At 47.4% G+C, this 22,565-nt stretch overlaps 9 protein-coding genes across 9 annotated transcripts; 7 read left to right on the forward strand and 2 right to left on the reverse strand.

The window, feature by feature from the left end:
• Positions 1–1,193: 1,193 nt before the first annotated feature.
• Positions 1,194–3,345, forward strand: FPRO_02039 (putative Phenylalanine ammonia-lyase; the record flags this gene model as incomplete). Its single annotated transcript, XM_031220458.1, has 3 exons — positions 1,194–1,318; positions 1,373–1,479; positions 1,532–3,345. 3 exons carry the CDS (start codon positions 1,194–1,196, stop codon positions 3,343–3,345), a joined length of 2,046 nt encoding a protein of 681 aa, XP_031074434.1.
• A 666-nt stretch (positions 3,346–4,011) lies between these two features.
• FPRO_02038 (uncharacterized protein) lies at positions 4,012–5,481 on the forward strand (the record flags this gene model as incomplete). Its single annotated transcript, XM_031220569.1, has 2 exons — positions 4,012–4,467; positions 4,516–5,481. 2 exons carry the CDS (start codon positions 4,012–4,014, stop codon positions 5,479–5,481), a joined length of 1,422 nt encoding a protein of 473 aa, XP_031074435.1.
• A 1,544-nt stretch (positions 5,482–7,025) lies between these two features.
• FPRO_02037 (putative phenol 2-monooxygenase) lies at positions 7,026–9,124 on the reverse strand (the record flags this gene model as incomplete). Its single annotated transcript, XM_031220681.1, has 5 exons — positions 7,026–7,995; positions 8,051–8,222; positions 8,275–8,716; positions 8,827–9,013; positions 9,078–9,124. 5 exons carry the CDS (start codon positions 9,122–9,124, stop codon positions 7,026–7,028), a joined length of 1,818 nt encoding a protein of 605 aa, XP_031074436.1.
• A 1,416-nt stretch (positions 9,125–10,540) lies between these two features.
• FPRO_02036 (uncharacterized protein) lies at positions 10,541–10,859 on the forward strand (the record flags this gene model as incomplete). The annotated part of the gene is made up of 3 exons (XM_031220792.1): positions 10,541–10,636; positions 10,702–10,755; positions 10,809–10,859. 3 exons carry the CDS (start codon positions 10,541–10,543, stop codon positions 10,857–10,859), a joined length of 201 nt encoding a protein of 66 aa, XP_031074437.1.
• Positions 10,860–11,094: 235 nt separating this feature from the next.
• Positions 11,095–13,114, forward strand: FPRO_02035 (uncharacterized protein; the record flags this gene model as incomplete). Its single annotated transcript, XM_031220903.1, has 5 exons — positions 11,095–11,284; positions 11,350–11,434; positions 11,495–12,608; positions 12,666–12,839; positions 12,905–13,114. 5 exons carry the CDS (start codon positions 11,095–11,097, stop codon positions 13,112–13,114), a joined length of 1,773 nt encoding a protein of 590 aa, XP_031074438.1.
• A 701-nt stretch (positions 13,115–13,815) lies between these two features.
• On the forward strand, positions 13,816–16,518 carry FPRO_02034 (uncharacterized protein; the record flags this gene model as incomplete). The annotated part of the gene is made up of 5 exons (XM_031221014.1): positions 13,816–14,669; positions 14,721–14,890; positions 14,937–15,808; positions 15,860–16,350; positions 16,404–16,518. 5 exons carry the CDS (start codon positions 13,816–13,818, stop codon positions 16,516–16,518), a joined length of 2,502 nt encoding a protein of 833 aa, XP_031074439.1.
• A 465-nt stretch (positions 16,519–16,983) lies between these two features.
• Positions 16,984–18,271, forward strand: FPRO_02033 (uncharacterized protein; the record flags this gene model as incomplete). The annotated part of the gene is made up of 5 exons (XM_031221125.1): positions 16,984–17,171; positions 17,226–17,341; positions 17,396–17,566; positions 17,619–17,750; positions 17,796–18,271. 5 exons carry the CDS (start codon positions 16,984–16,986, stop codon positions 18,269–18,271), a joined length of 1,083 nt encoding a protein of 360 aa, XP_031074440.1.
• Positions 18,272–18,714: 443 nt separating this feature from the next.
• FPRO_02032 (uncharacterized protein) lies at positions 18,715–19,844 on the reverse strand (the record flags this gene model as incomplete). The annotated part of the gene is made up of 3 exons (XM_031221236.1): positions 18,715–19,560; positions 19,612–19,716; positions 19,767–19,844. 3 exons carry the CDS (start codon positions 19,842–19,844, stop codon positions 18,715–18,717), a joined length of 1,029 nt encoding a protein of 342 aa, XP_031074441.1.
• Positions 19,845–20,644: 800 nt separating this feature from the next.
• Positions 20,645–22,339, forward strand: FPRO_02031 (uncharacterized protein; the record flags this gene model as incomplete). Its single annotated transcript, XM_031221347.1, has 5 exons — positions 20,645–20,830; positions 20,880–21,302; positions 21,354–21,515; positions 21,568–22,024; positions 22,083–22,339. The coding sequence occupies 5 exons, from the start codon at positions 20,645–20,647 to the stop codon at positions 22,337–22,339; spliced, it is 1,485 nt and encodes a 494-aa protein (XP_031074442.1).
• Between the last annotated feature and the right edge of the window lie 226 nt (positions 22,340–22,565).

Here is a 22,565-nt window from a genome sequence, read left to right on the forward strand (position 1 = left end):
ATAAGCGCTAAGGAGAAACAAAGAGGCAGCGATACGGCAGTTTTCCAGTATGTTGCGATAAGTATGGCTCACTAGTAGGTTGCAGGCCTCATTTTTTGAGCCATTTACACTTGTTCTACTATCCTGCCGCGGCATGCATGAGTTAGCCGACTCACACCCACTGCAAAAGGTGCGACACACCGCTATTCAAAAACGTCATGTGCTTCCTTCAGCCTGCTTCGCTCAAGCAACTTATGCAAGCCGAGAACACGAGGGTAATTCAAATAATTAACACGCGGTAATTACTCAGGAGAAAATTGGTTTCCTCACAGGCTGTAAGCGAGACCATATGACACGTACTTCGATTTGCGGACTGGCAAGTCTCTTGAAGCCTATGAACAGTTGTGATATGAAGGGTCGATGAGGTGAGAAATACCATAGCAGCCTGAAAATGAAATCATTTACAAGGATATGTTGTTAAACAGAACACTGTCTTATATCAAAGACAAATATAGGGCACGGCTCGGCTTGGCAGTTGATTTGCTCCACTCCACCAATACACCAAAATATGTGGTGGCCGACTACCAGTAGCCATGCTACACGCGAAGGACACTTTTGCATGGGAATCTATCGTGAGAAACCTCTAAAGTGTTTGAGATAACCTTATTGATGCTCTATAGTGTTCTTCGATTTGCGATTAAGATCGCCAGCCCGATAGATAATGAATCACAGCGAACTTTCTCCTTCACCTGTTACTCAAAAGATCGACACATGGCATGTTGTTTGTTTTTGGAACAAACTCATAGGAAGGTTTCGGATGAGTAGAACTCTGGCGACCTAGCTGTCTCAGTCGTGTTTGCCTTGCAATCAGTCAATCGCCGATAGGGGCAAGAAGCTTTGATGAATTAAGATCCTTCTGATTCATTCCGCTTGGTGGTCGGCTGCAGACTCGAGGGCTTCACCGACTTTCTTGTTGCCGAGAAAGGAATCATTCGGGCTCAATTCTTGGAATGGTTTCGAGGATAATGTAGTGCACGATAAGATTGGCAACGGGACAGTATGACGTAGTGTGTATACAAATATCATTCGTATTACCATGCTGTCGGTTCTGAAGCCTGGCACGGATTTCTACCCAAGTACTCTTACCAGGAAAGGATTTCAAAATAAGTTCCCCTGTCAATCTTATTCTGTTAACTTGTAAGAAGTATCAAAAAATGTCTCTGCACCTTTCCAAGCAACAGAAGGTCTGGGCCACTATCGATGAGCTCGTCTCGGCCAAGAAAAGGGTTGAGCTTGACGGGACGTCGCTGTCGATTGCTGCATTGATCGCCATATCTAGGTAAAGCTCAGCACATGTCCATCCATAATTAAATCGTATCTCTGATTGTGACAGATATGGGCTACCCTTCACGGTTTCTAAATCGCATGAGCTTGCCGGGCGGATGAGCAAAAGCATCGATGTTCTTAACGAAAACCTCGACAAACACGATATCATTTATGGTTTGTGTAAACGCATCCCCTTATCGAAAGCAGTTAATGATTCAACCAACAGGTGTGAACACGGCTCCCGGCGGAAATGCAGACTCCCGAACAAGAACCAGCAGTAGGCTTCAACATTCATTTTTCCAGCATCACCAAGCAGGTATTCTCCCAGAGACTGTATCAAGTTCGGCAGGGCAAACCATCAATCCGCAAAGCCTTTCTGAAACTATGGTACGAGCACTGACGGTTGTGCGATGCAACTCCCTTGTGAGAGGCCACTCTGCCATTAGGCAGGGCGTAGTAGAGTCACTGGCCATGATGACCTCTCAGGGCATCACGCCACTGATTCCAACCCGCGGGAGTATATCTGCCTCTGGAGATTTATCCCCCCTCTCATATCTCGGAGGGCTTCTGGAGGGGAACGAAGGCATTTATGCTCGTGTACCCGGTCCTCATGGCCATTCGAATATAGTTCCCGCCCGTCAGGCACTAGAAGCCCTGGCTCTACCGCCCGTGGCTCTGGAGCCGAAAGAAGGTCTTGCTATCATGAATGGCACCGCTGTCAGCACTGGATACGCCGCTCTAGTGATTCACGATTGCCATGACCTGGCCATCATTTGTCAGCTGCTTACTTCGATGGCCGTCGAGGCTCTGTCTGGCATGCGGAGCAATTTCCATCAGTTCATTTCCGAAGTACGGCCCCATGCTGGTCAAAATGAGGTCGCAAGCAATATTAGAGATTTCTTGAGTGGATCAAAGCTTTGCAGTGCCGACGATATCGACTCTGAAGGTTTGGCACAGGATCGCTATGCGCTTCGAACTGCACCCCAATGGATTGGTCCACAGCTGGAAGATTTATGTTCAGCTGAGGCCCAGATTTCGGTCGAACTAAATTCGACAACGGACAATCCCCTCATTGATGTCTCAAACAACTGTGTTCATCATGGTGGTAATTTCCAGGCCGCTTCAATAACCTCTGCGATGGAAAAGTCACGCACTGCCATTACTATGCTTGGAAGACTTTTGTTCGGCCAGTCTGGAGAGCTCGTCAACCCAGACTTGAACAAGGGTTTGCCTCCAAACCTTTCCGCAGATGACCCTACAGTCTCATTCACCTGCAAAGGTATCGAAATCAACATGACTGCATACTATTCAGAACTGTGCTTCTTGGCAAACTCCGTCGCAAGCCATGTTCAGACAACAGACCGAAACAATCAGTCGGTGAACTCGCTTGCTCTGGTATCGTCAAGAATGACCGAGAAAGCGACCGAGCTACTAGCCATGATGTCCGCTACTCATCTATTCACACTATGTCAAGCCCTGGATTTGCGTGCGCGTGACGAAGACTTTCTCCAAGAAGCTCACAAGTTGATGCGAAAGAATTTTACAGATCTCTTCACTGGGACTCTCAATATTGACGAGATATCAACCGCTGTCGCCTCTCTGTGGACAACCTTCCGTTCATCATGGCAGAAGAACAATACACTCGAACCAAGCAAAAGATGCCAGCAAGTCTCTTCCGATATCGTATCATATCTGATGGACAAGTTCGACTTCTCGACTGGAAAGCTTGCACATATTCTCCAACGGCTTCAGGGTTGGCAGAATGTTCTACGCAATGATCTAGTATCTGAATACGCCTCAGTACGAGATGCCTTCTTCATCAAGCAATCGACTCATTTGTATCTATCAAAGTCCACTGTCAGACTGTACAATTTTGTCAGGAACCAGTTACAGGTTCCTTTTCACAGGGGACTACCTGATCACCCTCCTCTGAAAGACCAGAGCGAACACAAGCAGGCTGCTGAAACGATTGGGACGTGTGTTTCTCGGATCTTTGTAGCTATTCAGGACAAAACTATAATTGAGGCCATCAAAGAATAGCGAGCAAGGATGGATGACTAGTATCTGGACTGTCTCTACTAGAGTTTAATTTATTTTGCTATCGTATAGTCTCTGAATCTTGGCAGGCCACTCCTTTGCGTAACCCGTCCTGTTCAAGTGCAGATCAAAAGCCTCATACGTATCACTCAATGCATACATGCAGAGCGTTCAATTGTTTTAAATCAACCAATCTATTTCATGATTCTGGCAATTAATCCTTATATGAATGTATGTCCTTGGCTTCAATCTTGCTACTATCAATCTGATTAGACTTCTTAAAGATATCATGACAAGATCAAAGGTGTTTACAACGTTGCTAGCGTAGACTCCCCTGAAAGGGCTGTTGCTTTATTGATAGCAACTCCTGTGTTCAATTTGATCTTGAGGTATATGAGAATGTTCATTAAGACCTGAGTATCGATCGCGATCTAAGTAGCGATCACGATCTAAGTCTCGATCGCGATCTAAATATCGATCACGATCCAAGTATCGATCATGATCTTAGTACTGATCACAATTCAAATATTAATTAGGACAAAAATATTAGTCATCATGGCAATATTACAGAGATCATAACCTCTTCCATCTCAAAAGTACAATCTAGTCATACAATAAAGAGCAACAAATTCCCACTTACAAACCATCATTAGTACCCTCCGCATCGCGATGGCACCTCAATATGGCCCGTCACGACTGAACTTTAGATCAAGTCCAAACTTCATTAGAGTCTCTGTGGCAATGGGCCTCTTTACCGATCTCCTTCTTCACGGCATTATAGTGCCTGTACTTCCCTTCGTCTTACATGATCGACTTCACCTTCCCAACTCTCAGGCCCAATTATGGGCATCAAAACTGCTAGCCATATATGCAGCATCTACCGTTATATTCTCCATTCCGTCGGGATGGCTTGCCGATAGATGCAGTACTCGTCGACTCCCATACCTTATTGGCCTGTTTCCATTAATTATAGGAACCGTTCTTTTTAGCCTTGGCCGATCTATGGCAGTTTTGATCCTCTCAGTACTACTTCAAGGTACATCAGCTGCATTAGTACGTTCAGTTGGGTTTGCTATGGCTCAGGAAAGTATCGGAGGAGTAAATACGGGAAAGGTCCTTGGGACGGTGCGTATTTTCCCATAACAGATGTCAGGCATATGGCTCACGAACCAGATCAATTCCTTCGGCATGATCGCACAGGTCATAGCTCCCATCGTCGGGGGCGCTTTATATAATGCCACGGGCATGCTTGGAGTCTTCATAATCTCCTTAGGGGCGTTAACAATCGACTTGGTCCTACGGCTGCTTGTCATGGAAACGAACAAGGATACGAGCAACGAAACAAATGAAACTCCGCAAAACAACACTTCTAGAACATGCGAGCCAGAAAGCTGGGACTATATTACTGAAAACCGAGCTCTACTTCCAAAGGCTAATGACACAGCGGGTGAGCCTGATGGCGATATTGGACCTTTAGTGCAAGCCATACCTGTCCTATACTGTTGTCGTCACTCCAGGTTCGTGATAGCCATGGTGTCATCAGCTACCGCGGCAATGTTTATTGGCATGCTTCACGCCACCATTCCTACTGAGGCAAGCCGTTTCCTGCATTTCTCACCTCTTCAGGTCGGGTTCCTATTTATGGCATTCGTCGCCCCTTGTTCGCTTTGTGGTTGGTTTGTGGGATGGGCAGTTGATAAATATGGGACTAAGATAGTGGCGACTGTTGGTTTTACGTTTCTGGCATTTCCTCTTGCTGTCCTTGGTTTACCTTTTCACGAATTCGTGGCAGGGCACGCAAAGGCGGGACTGTTTAGCATCATTTTATTACTGAACGGGATCGGGCTGTCAATAGTCATCTTACCTAGCTTCGTGGAGGCGAGCAGCGTCTTGCAGAGCTGTAAGAAGGCCAACTCTAACGTCTTTGGGGCTAAAAGCTCCTATGCACAACTGTTTGGTTTTCACTCGGCTTTCTTCTTCCTTGGGCTTGCCGTTGGGCCAATACTCGGACTTCCATTAACGAAGTACGCTGGATACACAGGCACAGGAATTGGCTTTGCATTTCTGTCGGTCGTTATGGCAGTATTGTCGTTTCTGTTTATAGGTGTCAAGAAAGAAACAAGAGATGGGCGTATGTAATATCCAATACAGACGACTAAGCGATCAGTTCAGTACGATGTATATAAATATGTTTGCGATGATGTATGTTACTACGTGATGTCTAAGCTTAGCAGTGACGTTTTGCTCTGAATTAGCTTTTCTCTTCAACCCTGTCCCTAAGTTGGGGACATTGAAATCATATGGTTATGAGAAACGGGCCTGGTGTCGCATCGGGGGACCATTAATGGAAGTCAAGGATAAGAAAGGTCGTGATGCCTCCTCTTTAGGTACAACTTTCACATTACTCCGTCTTTACCGGTAATTTACTTGCTTCACGAAGTAAGTCGTGTAACACATCGTCACTGGTTGACACAGTTTGAGCTGCCACCTTCGCCTTCCTGTCCATTCACCCTTCATTTCTAAAAACCTCAGTCTCGCTCATAGATGAATATAAATAGGTGATGCAAGAGATGGAATTTCTTGTCATTTCAATGGAAGCCATTGCTTTGCTACTAAGCCTCTTTTTACACGGACAGACATATGTTGACAGTACGTATGTGGGTACCTTGGCATGTTAAGCCGTCTCCATGTTTTGAGCTAACACGAGAACAGTGATGCGGTCATGGCTATCTGTGTTTTCAGCTTGCAGCCATGTGTATCATCATCTGGTCTGCCGATCTCTTCCGAAACCAAGTAGCAATTAGGGCAAAATACTGAGGCATGATACTCTTTACTACCAAGCAAGTAACATCCATTCTTGGCTTCCGGTTGTCACAGGATCCTATTACCAAAAGCGAAGCCTAGACTGCTGCACCTTCGATATCAACATCTGATTTCGCTTCATCTGTGCCACGGAGATTCCTTGAGTCTAACTTAGGCCACCCTAGTTTCGAGAGCTTGGTTGCAATTCCCACCCTACAGTAAACAGACATCCGTCAAGTCTGACCTCAACCATTCTGATGATGATAACGCCTGCTATATCTCAGCTATTCGATTATCACCCCTTCAGTGACTATTCTATGTAAATAAGCACGTGGTGCTAAGATTGGTGAAGCTGCCCGATTTCTTTGGAGCCTTTTGTTGCAATGAGACCCTCGCTGCACATCAAGCTTCAACGTCGGAGTTAAGTATAATGCCAACTTTCCCTAGCTCCCCTAATGGATTAGAACCATCAGTTTATGGAAGAATTAGGTTTTATCCACATTATGTTACATGCATCGGGGTCGCAGCCCTCACGCCTCTTGCGTCTTGAAACGCCTCCTGCAGCGTCTCACTGCCGTACTCTACAACTTTCCGATTATCAGACAATGTCCCAATGACGGCGGAAAAGCCATTCGCTGGTGGTGTATCGATTATCAATAATGTGGTGTTACCAGGGACTAGACTGGAAACACAGCAGCTGCGGAATTTAGTAGGAATTTAGAGAGGAAACACGCATGTTGAAGGGATGCCAAGCTTCAAAACCAATCGCTATGAATCGTCGGTACCATTCGATGCAACGTCAGATTTGAATAGCAAGTATGTGAAAGTTGCATTCTATTCCATTATGTTCCATATCCCCCCTCCTCAGGTCCTATGCAAGTCTAGTTACAAAGCCAGAATTTTGCCAGAAAGTGGTCCATCTCTGAGACACTTTCCAGCCCACCACGAAAGGCAACGTGCTGATCCGGTCGGATCAACATGATGCAGCCCGTTTTGGGGATGGCCAAGTCCCGATACACCATACCACCAAGTCCAGTGTGAGATGCCGTGTCCACAAATATCTTCGTATAGTCGATTCCCATTGGACCCTGACTCGGCGTGAAGATCCTCGGAAGATCATCCAGCTCAACAATGTCACGCGATGCGCAGTGGATGAGAGTGAGCTCGATGCTGGAGAAACCGCAGCCTCTCGATGCTCGATTGATCTTCCCCACAAGAGAGCTAGATCGAGATAGGCTCTCCGCAATCTTATGGACACGGCCCATCTGACACTTTTTGGACACATTTCCGCCAAAAATGAGTAAATTCCATCGACCAGCTTTGTTTAGGATCTCGTGCATGCGCCACGGGCGGCCATCACTGTGATTCAAGACCATCATGTCTGGGAGCCTGGAACCTGCTCTTAGAGCCCGATCGGAATCTAAATCATGAATCTGAGTCTCATGTACGAGAAGATTTGGTCGATAGACAACCCCCAGGCCTGAAGCAGACGAGTTTTCTTCTTGGATTGTTTGCTTCATGGCTTCGCAATCTTGATCATCTGGCTTGAGGGACACCATTCTGTAAATCCTCTTGTCGAAATCAAGAAGTGCTTGTCCCACAGGTAGCCTTTCTTGCTGATATGTCTCAAGAATAGCAGGCGTTGCAGAGCCGAGCACTACAGAAGAGATCTTCCATCCGATATTGAAAGCATCCTGCATACTTGTGTTCATACCTTTTCCGGCTTTGGGTGTGTGCGTATGAACTGCATCGCCAGCAAGAAAGACGCGATCTCGGAAAGAGTATTGCCGACAAAGTCGTTGCCCGACATGCGTCACATCAGCTTTGAAGGACGCAACCAGGAAAACAAGACTGACTTACTGAATAGACACTGGCCCAATCGATTATTGAGCAAGAGAAATGGTACGGTTTAAGAATTTGAGTAACCTTGTCTATGATAATGCTGGTCTGTTTCTTCTGGTCTAGTGCTCGGGAAGATGACGATAATTGAACATAAAACCTGACCATACGGCGCTCTCGAGGTATCAGCATGGCACTTCCCGAGGCAGAGTGTATGACGCATCGTTTTCTGACGTCAGCTTTTCTTGTGTTAGCCATATCAACCTGGTTTGCAGTTTGATGACGCCCTACGAAAATTGGTAATGGGGATGCAGTCGATCACTCCCCAATGCTCGTTCGCACTTTCGCCTTCGAGCTTCAAATCGCATTGTTTGCGGACCCAGCTATGGGACCCATCGCAACCAAGCAAGTAGCGAGCTTGAATTATGTTCAGTGGGCCTTGCATCGGCTCATGTCCCTCGTCCTTGTTGGAGTATTTACCGCCACAACGAGCTATCTCCAGTTGAATCGGATAGTCTTCCACTTGACTACCTCCCCTGGTGACAAATCTCAAGTTATGTGGCTCGTAAGGTCTCAGGACGGTGACATTCTGGTGAGATTCGATAAAGTCCAGAAACAGTTGTTGAACACGACCCTGGGCTAACGTTGACTCAGCATACGATGAATGGTATTCACCCCCACTGATCATATTCGGCCGTGTGAATACTCGACAAATTGAACCACCCTGGTCGTTCTAAACCTTCCATTAGCCAACATTTCAGCTTTCAACGGCGGATCCACGGGGGAATAGCTATACTCTGGCCTAGAGTTCGTTCCATGTTTGCATCTCAGGTGAGAACGTACCCAGTATGCTATCTCAACAGTCTTGTTTGACTCTTTCCACGCAGCATCCACAAGACCAAATGTTTCAAGCACTTCGAAAGTTCGACATTCGATGCCGTCTGCATGCCCCGACTTTGGAGGTGAAGAATCCTTGTCGACGAGGAGGGTCTTGATACCCGAGATGGACATCCAAGCTGCTGCGGTGAGACTATTAGCGCATGTGTGATTAGCTTTACTTATATTAATTCGTGCTGGTAGAGGATTTCTTTTACCCAGCGGGCCCAGCCCCGACGATAACCACGTCGTACTTATCGTGCATGTTTCTTCAGGCGGAGCAGAGATCAGTAGGTGTCATAGGCAAGGATAGTAGGTTGACAGCACTGCTCACTTGGTCGATAGATAGGAGTTCTGAGTCAAATGATCAATCAGGATGCGTAAATCGTGGGATCTTTATATGAAAAGAGAATAGTCGTGCTTGGGGCAATCAGTCTGTCCGACACTCGAGAAGACGCGAGTTGACTGCAAGATGAGTATTGCGCACGTCCCTTGTGAGACATTCTTGCATCACGACTCAAGTTCTTCCGGTGAGACGCATCGACCGCTAGTCTCGCAGTCGTATTAGATTATGAGGGGTGTTGTGAGGACAAGATATTTTCCCGCGGCCCACAATGCGGTGTGAGTGCGGGATCCATTTTGAGTCAGCATTATCTTCACATTGGATATAACCGCTCTTTGACAAAGACTTTGGTGAGGATCTTGGAATAGTTGGTGCCAATGTAGTACGAGTTTGAGCTATAGTGTAGAATTGATCAGATTATGGCTCATAGATGATTGTCGCTCGAGCTAGCTTTTTGCAAGGGTAAGGAACGGATAATCGATGTTGTATTTGTTCTATTGATGTTGTCTTCAACTTGCCAAAAAGAACAAGGGTCGACATTCCACTATCTACAAGGAACAAGGCCCTGTCCGAACAACGACTTATATGGTGCGGATGACTTGCAGTGAACTCGACGTCGCGTAAACTTAGCTCTGTTAGAATCTTCACACTGTCCTTTGAGACTTCACGATGCCTCTTGGCAGCGCTGCCGTCAAACGCGTTATTTGCGATCTCGTGCGGCTGAATGCTGAAAATCGCCTAGCCATTCTGCCTTGTCTCAGCCATGCTCCAATCCCCGTTGTAGTTTCAAGCCACTACATACCCTATACCCTTTCTATGCTGTTTTACAATGGCCTTAGTCTTCGCTTCTCAAATCCGTTGTCGCGGCGAGGTGTGATGCCAGTTTTATTCTTTGACTGTAGTTTCCTGTGGAAGTGCACTCCGCCCTCCACCATGTGCAATCATGGTCGCGTGTTCAGCGCACAATAGCTAGGACTATTGGCAGTTACTCCCGGTTAAGACAAGTGGCAGTAACCCTTCACCGCTCATGAAGCGCTTTCGCGCATTTATCGTCGAGAGGGTGCCCAGCGTCGAGGTTCAATTGGCTTATGCTGCAGATGAGATTGTGATTGTCTGCACTAGGCCCGGCGTATCACCAACATCTTCCCAGCGCCCAAGACTAACTACAATGGGAATCGTGAATGCGGCTCTGCGGAAAAGTCCTTGGACTTTCAAGCCTGCCAGTCATTGTGAGCTGCGCCCGAGGCATTTAAACTCCTGGAGCGGCAGGATATTCTGCCTTACCAGATCTACCTTACCCAGACAAATCTGCCTTACGCCCCATACACGAGAGCGATCATGCCAGAGGCCTGTTTCCCCGACTACCAACTTTCTGGGAAGGCGCTGCAAACTTGGCTACAGCGCAGGTTCAAGGATGACACGATCGTTGTCGAAGTGAGCCTCATCTACCTTGCAACCCAGTCGCATACAAGCGCGCTAAACGGTGTCTCAAATGCCAGTCTAAAGATGGACAATATGTGTTTACCCTGCCAGAAGGCCAGGAACTGACCGAAGTTCGTATCACACGGCCTGGAAGTGGATTTTGAGCTGATCACTGTTGAAACAGGATGACGAGCAGGACATTTGCGAGCTGCGCACCAAAAAGAAGAAGAAATGAGGACCGGTGGGTGCACGTAAATCAGGCTGTGGACTGTTGACAAACGTTCGGGATAAAGTCACAGTGTGTTCATTCCAGCAATGTTAGTGGCTGGAGGGCTAACCTTTTCCGCTTAAATAAACAACCGTCAAAATGCCTTGAACCGTATAATAGATGCTTTGATATCCTCTATGATTAAAATTCTCTCCATCAAATTCGTTTCTCAAGCCTCTTCCAAAACCTCCTTCTTCGAACAATGGATAAATATGATCTACTGAAGCAGCACTGTGAACAGTGGGAGTCGTACCCCTGTAACTTGCTGAACCCATGTCAGAGGCCAGAGGTCCTCAACAGTTATCGCTTATTTCTTGAAGCACCAAAATCAAGGCTGTTTAATGAGAAAAGCGAAGACATACATATCATAGATCAAAGCGATACTCTAAAAGGTATGTTGTCTATCCCATTTCATCAGCTCGCGGAGTTGCTTTCGCAGTATCTAATGGCCTCCTAGGATACAGTGAACAAGGGGTTGAGAGCCCCGCTGATCTACGCAAGCACTTGCAGCAGAACCGAAAGGATCCCCAGTTCTGTATGGTGTAAGTACATACCGCACCTCGACAGGGCCGAAATGGACACAGATTAACTAATACCCACAGCTTCATTGGATCGAACTCTTCGCGCGATCGCTTGAATTGCTCGCGTGAGAGTTATTCATTCTTGTCTTCTTTCTACCAGGTTGGAGCGAGCTTTGTGGACTTTTTGTCGTCCTTTGGTGTTAGTAGCGAGCCTCTTGACTACCATATGACAGGGTTTAACAGCTACGATACTCTTGACGCGCCCGAGGACAAAATTGCAAAGATCCCGGAGCTCGGCCGGTCAGGTCGGGAGCATACTGTGCAGTATTTGCTGCGGTCGATTGAGGAATCAACTGATCATGAAGGGCAAGTCGTTTGGAACATTCGGCAAATGGCGGTCCACCATAAATACGACTTTGGCCAGGGAAAGACATTTTGGCTGAATATCAAGGCCAATAGTGTCATGCAAGAGAGGATCAAAACAGCCATAGCAGAAGAAACGTCACCAAGCTCCGCTGTAGCCAAGGACTTACCGGGATCCTTTGCAGCCACTCTGCTGACACATCTCATTCATCTAGAGTGGTGTGACGAGTCATGGCGGAAATGCATCAATCACTTCGAGATTGAGATCCGAAAGGTACTGAAAAAGGCCAAGACAGCCCGGATCGACAAGGACCCTAATTTGAGATTAAAAACTCTCAAGCGCATATTGACGAACAAGACTGAAGCTGCAGAAAGCCCAAACGCGCTGGCTCGATGGGCTCAGAAACCCCTCATCTCGTACTTTTCTCCAGCCAGTGAGAAGGGAACATGTTCGTCTGCTGTGCAACCTGTGGCGTCCAACAAAGCGGGGCACCCAGCGAATGAGGAGGACACTGGACTTGCCAAGCAGCTTGAAAGCCTGATGGTCCTTGAGACATTTTCATTCAAGGAGTTCCAGCATCTGCATTTCTTGGCCGACCAGTTGGAGAGTTTCCGCCTGGTGATGCAGCTTAATCGTCAGGCTCTTCGAGACATCATTGAGCACTATGAGGATCTAGCAAGTCGTACTAACTTTCCAGAGAAGATCAAGATCTCCTGTAAGAACGAACTGGCTTCGTTTTCTCGCCGCGTGGAGCGCATCAGAAAGAATCTGGAGATACGGATCACCCAGGTAGAATCACTGCTATCTAGCCTGCAGCAGGGCAAGGATTTGGTAAGGTCTTGCAGAACCCGCAGCCCACCACCTGCTGATCATTTCTCTCTCAATCAGTTCGATGGCATCTTACAGTACCGCAGTGTGCAGGTCAGCCGCATCTTCACAGAGAGCTCGCACACGCAATCGGAAAAGATGGAGCGGATCGCCTACAAGACTGAGAAGGAGACGATCTCGATGCATGTTATCACCTGCGTCACATTAGCATTTCTTCCTGGTACATTTGTAGCTGTAAGTACCTTGCCATGTTTACTTGTTCTGTGAGGCTTTGCTGACCATAGTGACTCGTGTCCAAGGCTTTCTTCCAGAGTGGGCTTGTCGAGATCAATCAGACTGCCACGGATATCCGGGCTGCGGTGACTTTCCATCCGGGAGCATTCAAGCTCTTCGCTGCCATATGCTTCCCTCTTATGTGCCTTACTTTCATCTTGTGGATGTTTCTATTCAAGTACCTTTCTGGTAGAGCACTAAAGCGGTCGAAAGAGGAGTCTTTGGGGATTGTCTGAGTACAGCACGTCCACGAGCATACCATTTCTCATCATAACACGCACAGTGTCAGTAAACATACAGGGCAGTCTAGAGACCCACAAAAAGACACAATTATCAATAAATCCCTGCTTCGCTCTTCATCAGCCGCAAGGCAACCTTGCGCCTTACTGCCTGGTCTTGCCCACCAATATGTTATCTCTTTCTGAGACATTCTGCAAGGCGGCTCACAGGGTTGACCAGAGCTTGAAAAGTCTACTCTCTCAATTGGGCACATCGTAGTTCGTTGATGGGCGCCCTCAACCGTCTGGCCCTATAAGGACTTCTGTGGCTCATGACCAGAAGCATATCACTCAGGTAGGCCAGTAATATGATATCACTTTCTACATCGCCACGTTTGTGTAAGGCATTCTGCACCTAATTCAGGGCAAGGCAAGTAATTAAGGCGCAGCAGGTACATCTAAGTGCTAAAAGGCGACGGCTGCCTGCCTTCACCCACCATCCCGTGACCTATAACTTGATCCCCGACCCCAATCAGTGACTCTCACGCTCTCATTTGGTACACCATTACACCCATCAACCTTTTGCCTTTCGCTACACACACCTCAAAAGTGGCAAATACGTCAACTTCCATTATTCCCGTATTGGTAGCCATTTGTGCCACTGAATATTCGTCATACGTCGGCGCGTTGCATAGACAGGAAGTATGCTCGAACAAACCATGGATCACTTTCATCAACACATTGCGGAAAACCTACGCGAGGGCATCAATGGCGATGGCGAGAAGGTCCCCTACGTTATACCATCCGCTTTGGACAATTACTGGACAGAACGACGTGTCGATGCCATCTTGAACTCTCAACAGCCTCCAGTCGCATCAAGTCCAGATATGATTATCAGCGATTTCCCTCGTGTTTTCTCTATCCTGACGCGCATTGGGCAACCACAAGAAATTGAGTGGTTATGTTCTCACGTGAAAGGCCTTGATGACCGCCGATTACCCTTCGATGAAAGTTGTTTCCCCACGACTTGCAAATGGGCGGGTGATTTCCTACAAGAGCAGTGGATGTTCATACCTCTCTTCTTTCCGCCAGACAAAATCTTCAGTCGTGTCGTGCATCCCAAGACCATATTACCTGTTACTTATAAGAGGCAACTCACCCAGAAACGTGGCGGACGCGATACAGCCACGTTGTGGGAGGTGCAAGTACATCCTGGAGGAAGGCTGGCAACATCAGAAAACCAGCCTGTTGTGTTCAAGGTCTACGAGGGCGCTGGGACAGAAGACCTCTACAAAGCCGAGACAGATGTTTACCTTAAGCTCCGCGCCAAGTACAATAAGTATATCACGCAGCACCTTGCTTCCTTTTCATTTCTGGGAAAGAGGAGACACATTATTGTTCTCGAGTATGCAGCCGGAGGGTCCCTCAAGGACTTCTTCAAGAATACACCTATACCTGCCAGCCCGAACGAGTTCCGATTACTGTGGAGTAGGCTGCTCAAGCTTCTCGATGCTCTGCATGTTCTGCACGATCTCTACCGACCGGATGGGGCTCCAAACTGGTTCCTTGCAGGGTAAGTGGAAGCCACAAAATAAGGAGACAGTCATGTACTGACGTGTTGAAGGGTCCACCAAGACATACAGCCAGCAAACATCTTAGTTTTCCCTGAAAAAGATAAAGACTCTCGCTTCGATGTAAAGTTCAAGCTCACAGACTTTGGATTGGCTGAGATTGGCAGAATCTCGACTTCAGGTGGAAAGTTGGCAACAGAGAATAGGGGCAATAGGATGTACAGTATGTACTATCAAACCCCCAGTGACAAAGCTAACCCTAAGTCTAGTTTCTCCCGAGAGTTTTGCCAACTTCTCAGTTCAGGACACTGTCCGAACTGATCTACCACCAACAGCAGATATATGGGCTCTGGGCGCCGTGTTTAGCGATGTGCTTGTCTGGTCGATTTCTGGTGAGCCAGCTCGCGAACAGTACCGCCTCCGAAGAAGAGCAGAGATTTCTTCCCAGCTTCACCTGAAGGAACGTGATCACGATGCTTGCTTCCACGATGGAGTGGACCGCCTTGCCGCTGTTGAAGAGTCTCATAAGCTAGCACTTCAAGACAAAAGAGGCAATGACAATATCTCGCCTTACATGAGTGACATCATACTAGATTATATGCTCACTAGTGTGGATGAGAGACTGACGGCGATGAATATTAGGATCCGAGCGGAGAAGGCGATCAAGAACATGAAAGAAGACTCACTCGATGATAGCCGGGCGGTTGCAAATGGTCGGCCTGCGCAGCTACGCGCTATATCTACAAGCAGACGACGAACTGTGCCTAACCCATCCCTACGGAACCTTCCCCAGGCACCCGATCTTGGGCTACCAGTTCGACCAGTGGCAAATCATATCTGTGCTTCCCCCAGGGCCTCTCTCGATCACTCTTCTGCGCGACCTTCATCACCAGCTCCATCCGTCACCCAGGCTACGTCTCCGCCAGTGGACAACGGTCAACTTCAAATGCAGACACCAAAATCTCCGCCGGCAGTTGTGAAGGTTACAGTGGATGAAGTATATCGAATGATGGAGAAGACCAGCCTCTCCGCCTTCCCCACTTCAATTGGGATGAGACCAGATAAGTCGAAGGAGATAATGAAGCTCCCCGGAATGGAAGAGGCTCGAATCAAGATCGCGGTGGCGAGAGGTAGAGACCAGGTATGTTTCTGACTGTTGCCGTGTGATACCTGACTAATTGCAAGTTTCTAGATCATGCTCATTGATAACTTTCGATCAATGGGACCGTATAAGCCAAAGGTGATTAAGACAGCGAGGGTCATCAGTTACGTTGCAAAGGCTGTTGACGAGGACGGCATGGAGCTTTATGCTGCATCAGAAATCGCCAAGAAGCCACGGAAATGCAAGAATAGCTCGCAGATCGAGAAAGCTATCACCAGAATGCCGACCGTCGACGGGACCTGCAACATGAGAGGTTGTCTGGACACAATCCTCGATCGGGTGCTTGTCGGAAGAAAGGTCAAACCCACGAGCATCTATATCTATACCGATGGGGTCTGGGAACCTGGGGTCGATCAGGTCAAGTTTTCCATCAAGAGGGCTATTGAATACCTGATCAAGTGCGGGCAACCCTCTTCGACACTGATGTTTCAGTTCGTCCAGTTCGGGAGTGATACCGAAGGGACTGGCCGGCTGAAATTTTTGGATAATAAGTGTGTAAGAGTGGTAGAGGAGGAGAGTTAGTAAGTACTACAACTTCATATTACCAGGAATTCCAAACTAACAGCTTGCTAAGCGATATTGTGGACACCAAGCATTGTGACGATCATGTTCCAAATATCGTTGTAGGGAGCTTTTCGAGATATGCCGATGAAATGGGGTCTGGTGAAGAGGGTCATTTGAAGATATAATTATGATAGATTATTATTCCAATCAATCAGACTTTATTACACTACATCTTGAGGCACTGTGCGTTATGAATAATGTAATACCTTACGGCCAATCTCCAAGTTGCTTCTATACCGAATTCTACCAGGCATTCAGTCGCCGGCTCGATACGCATCCGTTCCCGGACGAATGTTGTCCCGGCGGTTGATTTGCTGTACTCCGTACCAGCCAGTCCAATGGCTTTAGTCTGGACCGGGATTGAGGAGCCAATTCCGGTCGGATCCGTGCCCGGTGGATTCAGCCGAGGCCCCGGAACTTGACTGAAAACAGTCAAAATGCCTTACCAATCACAGGTGGCGATAGTTTTACTGGGTATCAAATGGAATTTTCGGACCGCGCAGTTGACAAAAGTCTCCGTGCTAGTGTACAGCTTACTATAACTTTATTGCATTGCTTCTTGTCTCAATCAAACTGACACAATGGCAACGATGGCGACAGATATGCTCTCGATCACGGCGCCAACATACACCAGCCCAGGTGGCTATGAACTCGCGACACTACCGAAGCCAATCCTTACTGGGGACAGTGATGTCCTCATCAAAGTCCATGCAGCGAGTATCAATCCGGTCGATGTGAAGAAGGCCGCCGGTGTCTTCAAGATGGCGATAAAGGAAGAGTAAGTTCCCTCAATGAACATGAAAAGACTTAGGCTGATAACACGGCTGTCAAGGTTCCCCTATAAGATTGGGTATGACGCGGCCGGCGTCGTTGTGGAAGTTGGAAACGGTGTGACTAGACTGAAAGTTGGCGATGAAGTCTACACAAGATTACCAGAAGTCGGGAGAGGTGTGATAACATGGCTCTTGAGAGCGAGAATCGACTACTGACATTATGTAACAGGTGCTTGGAGCGAGTATGTCAAGTGTGCAGACGAATATGTCTCTTTGAAACCTAAGAGTCTCTCATTTGCCGATGCTGCATCATTGCCACTGGCTGGAGTCACGGCATTACAGGTTCTCGGGCAATACAAGGGCTCATTAGAGGGCAAGACGGTATTTATTCCTGCAGGCTGTAAGTTACATACCATAAGTTTTTTCGAGCGAGATACTGATTTTGCTTGCAGTGAGCGGGACAGGAGCCATCGCATGCCAATTGGCCAAGAATGTTTTCCACGCCGGCAAAGTCATCACCACAGTCTCTACAACCAAGATCCCCAAAGTGTCAGGGCTCCTTGGCCAGGGTACGGTGGATCAGAGTAAGTCCTGAACGAACCACCGAGACTTAGCTGACCAGTACACAGTCATCGACTACACCAAACAAAAGATTCCCGACGCCATTCCTCCAAAGTCCGTCGATTTCTGCTTCGACACAACCGGTCAATCCATGGAATTCCTCTCACTCATGGTCCCATCAAGCGGCATGATCGTCTCAATCTCAACGACTCCATCTGCCTCGACCCTCCAAGCTTCTAGTGTGATGCGACGGCCAGATAACCCTCGGATCCCGTTCGCCGGACGACTTTTCCTTGATGCAGCGGATGCGATACGTAGACTGCGGGCTTGGCGCTGGGGAGTGACCTACATGTATCATTTCTTGGACCCCAATCGAGAGGACTTGGATAAGCTTACGGATTATGTGGAGAGTGGAAAGGTGAAGCCTGTTGTTGGAGCAAAGGTTGACATGAGAGACATCAAGGCCGTTCGCGAAGCTTGCGATCAGACTTATAAGGGCAAGGGCGGGTTAGGAAAGACTGTGTTCGAAATGATCAAGGATTAATAATATTCGAGCAATATTACCGTATAAGGCGTGCGATATAAGCCATCAGCTGTAGGGTCTATTAACTCAAAATAATACTCTTATTAAAGTCAGTCTAGGCAATATACTAACTACTAATATAATTGCCTAAAATAGGCTTATAAAACCTATCTAATAATAATTATATTTAATATATAAAGAGAACTCTAAATATATTCCTTAAGGGATAAAATGGCTACTTTAGTCCCCTATTATAGCCCTCTAACTTAATATTATTAGAAACACTCCTCAAGATACAGGCTCCTATTAGAAGAATAATCATTAGTTAAGGCTATTTGCAGCCTGCCTGTCACGACTATATCAACAACTTCGTTATCAATATAGCTATGATATCTACAGCTGATAAGGATGCCCTCTTCAGAAGCATCAAAAGGCAAGGTGGTGATAAGAGAGCAATATTACAGTTACAGTTTTGACTTCAAGAATGACAAGTCTCGTGGACTAACCACTTCGGCCTTGATCTCCTCTCTTGGCCTCTCCACATCTTTCTTCACAAGTTCTGAATACAGCTGCTGTATCCTCTCCGTCAAAGGGCCTCTCTTTCCATCACCAATTACTCGCCCATCGATCTCAGTAACATGGATTTGTGAGGGGAAAGTCCCCGTGCAGAAAGCCTCATCGGCGCCATACGTCTCAGTCAGAGTAAAGTCCAATTCTTTAACGGCGATGCCATTCGCTCGGCAAACATCGATAGTCTTCTGACGGGTAATTCCTTGCATCTGGTTATCCTTGGTAGGCGCCCAGACTTCGTCACCTCGAACAATGAAGAAGTTGACTGAGTTGCACGTCTTGACAAAGCCGCGTAGGTCAAGCATGAGAGCCTCGTCGACGTTCATCACGTTCGCGTGAATGCAAGCTTGGACGTCTGTAGCTTTTGAAATGTGATTCCACTGCTCATCCTTGACGTCAGGGGGGCCGCGACGGACCCATGTTGTCGCGAGTCTGAGGCCTCTTGACTTGGAGTTGGGATCAACGGCCTTGGACTCGGGAATGATGACGATGAGAGGAAGGCCGATGTTGACCTTGGGGTTTTGGTAAGGAGTGGCTTTCAGGCCGCGACTCACGACAAGTCTGATGTGAACATGTTCATCATCTCCCATGTCATTCGCATCAAGTGTCTTGTGAATGAGGTCGAGAAGATCTCCTTTGGATAGACCAAGGTCCATGTACATGGCTTTCGCTGACTGGAAAAGGCGGTTGATGTGCTCTTTGGCGAACTGAACACAGCCCTTGTTTGCTCGTATACCTTCCTTGACTAGTGTTAGTCATTGTTTCGTAGTTTGTTGGAGACCGGAGCTTACCCAGATGCCATCGCCAATCAGGAAATTTGAGTCAAAAACTGAGACTACAGCTTCTGCTCGAGGTACCAAACTGAAGTCGCCAGTGACACCATCACGAATCCCAACCTTAATCTCCGTCAGTACCTATTATGTAAATGCTGAATAAGTCAACTTACTTGGATGGAAGCATTCTTCGCATTCGGTACAGAGCTATGCGTTGAGCCTCCGTGGCTTCCCTGCTTGGTGTTTGTCATATTTGCTGTCGATTGAATCCTGTATATGGGGCTTCGATTTCGTGATATTGAGATGGAATGGTTCAATTCAGTCAAATATTATATCTCCGAGAATTTTAATACGGCTCATGATGGATCTTCGGACCCTGGAGGTGAGCTCGGTGTCCACCGGACGGCAAATTCGGTCGTGACCGAGCTGACTCGCGCAAGCGTGATAAGCCGATAAGGCTTGGATCATCTGCCACTGAGCTCGAGCCTACGCAAAGCCTTGAAGTTACATAGAGTGATGAGATTCTGAGTCCAACTTAGGATAATTTAGAATTATTCGACATTAACTCGGAATAAACTGAGTAGAGCCGCCTGATCCAAAGTCTTTCGTCCTCTGACACTCAATCTCACGATGATTTCGCGGTTCCGTTATCAAAATCGGCCAACTACCCACTGTAACTTGACGTGATCGCAAGGCTCCCCAATCGTCATCGGCATCAATTCTGGTTCGTTCGTTATCATCCCCAACCCCAGATAACAAGGCGGGGTGATAGGCTAGAACTCCTCAAAGCAGTAAAGTCCCCTCGGTAGCGTCCGAGTAGTGAGCTCGGTGGTGACCGAGCGCCTCGTTGTACACCGAAGCCTAACAACTACAGCGATAAACTCCCCGTTGCAGCGAAATTGGCCCCGCTAAACCCGGGGAAGTGGTAGACTAACTTTGTAGCAGATTTGACTTGAGAAATTCATAAAGACGACCATGCGAAGCATCCAAAGATCGTCGAGGGACTTCCCATCTCGCCTCTAGACTTGGACTTCTTCGATAATTTTCCACCATGTCGCAGACTCCCAAGACTGAGCAAGGCCAGGCCAAGGACATGGCTCAATCTGTTACTTCTGATCGTGAGCAGGATGAGGTTTCGGAGTTGACCAAGGCCCAGTCAAAGCGACTCCTCCTCAAGACAGACCTGGTCGTCATGCCGCTTGCTGTTCTGTCTATGACACTTGCTTTCTTGGATAAGGTATGTCTGGATACTCAAATTCTACCAATTGCCTGCTGACGGATCCAAGAATGCACTCGGATACGCCGCCATCTTCGGTATCAAAGAAGATGCTCACCTCAAGCCCCAAGAGTACAGCTGGCTAAGCAGTATCTTCTACTTCGGTTACCTCGCCATGGAGTTCCCCAATCTGTGGCTAATGACAAAGATTCCTATCGGCAAGTATGTCGGTGGCTGCCTCACTCTATGGGGTATTGCCCTATGCTTCATGGCGCTCTGCCATAACTTTGCAGGACTAGCGACTATCAGATTCCTTCTTGGTGTTTTTGAGGCTGCTGTACTACCTTGCATGATGATCATCAACTCCATGTGGTATTTGAGGAACGAGCAGCCTTTGAGAACAGCGTTTTGGTATAATACTTTCGCTGGTGTGTTTGGAGGTATTCTGTCTTATGCGATTGGGCAGATCAATGGATCGCTATCCACCTGGAAGGTTAGTGGCTATCATTTCAAGTTATGTTTCTGTGCTGATGAGAGTTTGTAGTACATCTTCCTCATCTATGGATCTTGCACCATCCTCGCTGGAGCTCTAGTCTTCTTCGGTCTTCCCGATACTCCCTCAAAGGCATGGTTCTTCACTGAAGAGGAGAAGAAGCTTGCGATGATTCGTCTCGCACCCAATCAGACCGGTATCGAGTCAAAGAAGGTACGTAGCAATTTATGTTCCATCGCATAAACTGAGGCTTACATAAATCAAGAAATTCCAAACTGCTCAGATCTTGGAGGCGCTTCGTGATCCCAAATGCTACTGCATCTGGCTCGGCGTCTTCGGCTATGCCCTCGCCAACGCAGGCATCACAAACTTCAACCCTCTCATTATCGCTGGCTATGGTTTCAGTAAGACCAAGACTGTTTTAATGGCCACTCCTCAGGCAGCAGTCGCCATGATCAGTCAGGCTATTCTCACCACTGTTGCGTTCTTCATTCCCAATCTGAGGTGTATCTTCTGGATCTTTGGTGCTTTGATGGGTCTTGTCGGGGCTGTCATGGTGCATTCTCTTGACGTTGCGACACAGCGCGACGCGTCTTTGGCAGGAGTCTATCTCATGGGCTTCTACAACGTCCCTTGGGTCTTTCTGCTCAGTCTCTCTTCCTCGAATACTGCTGGCGCGACAAAGAAGAGCTTTATGGGTATCTCAATCGCTATTGTCTACGGTATGCACCACCCTACTATGAACTTTGTCCGTTTTCACCCGCTGACTGACACTTGTAGCCGTTGGAAATATTGTCGGACCTCAGTTCTTCCTCGATAGACAGGCACCGACGTATGCTCTTGGCATCGGCTCTATGCTTTTCGCATTTGCCTTGATGGCTGCCACTGGTTTGGCGTACTATGTTCTCTGCGGTATAGAGAACAGGAGGCGCAACAAGCAATATGGCAAGGCTCATGACGACACTGATATTGGACTGGAGGCCGAGAGGAGCGACAAGACGGATTGGCAGAATCCCAACTTCCGCTACACTTACTAGAAGATTTACATATTTGATTCTGATTAATTGATGAATTGACAAATTGCGCGATATCGCCTTTGCTCAATTGTGAGCTGGTTAATGAGACGCGTGATGTTCGAGTACTGATTATGCAAGTTCATTCGTATGACTTTATGATACAGCACCTTGAGTAGAGCTTTACAAACTTGTTTTTTAATGGTAGGAATATAGCCGCAATCAATTACAAGGCGTCGTACGCAGCAGA

The sequence above is a fragment of the Fusarium proliferatum genome (assembly GCF_900067095.1).
Source record: "Fusarium proliferatum ET1 genome assembly, contig: FPRO_scaffold001, whole genome shotgun sequence".
Classification (NCBI taxonomy): Eukaryota; Fungi; Ascomycota; class Sordariomycetes; order Hypocreales; family Nectriaceae; genus Fusarium; species Fusarium proliferatum.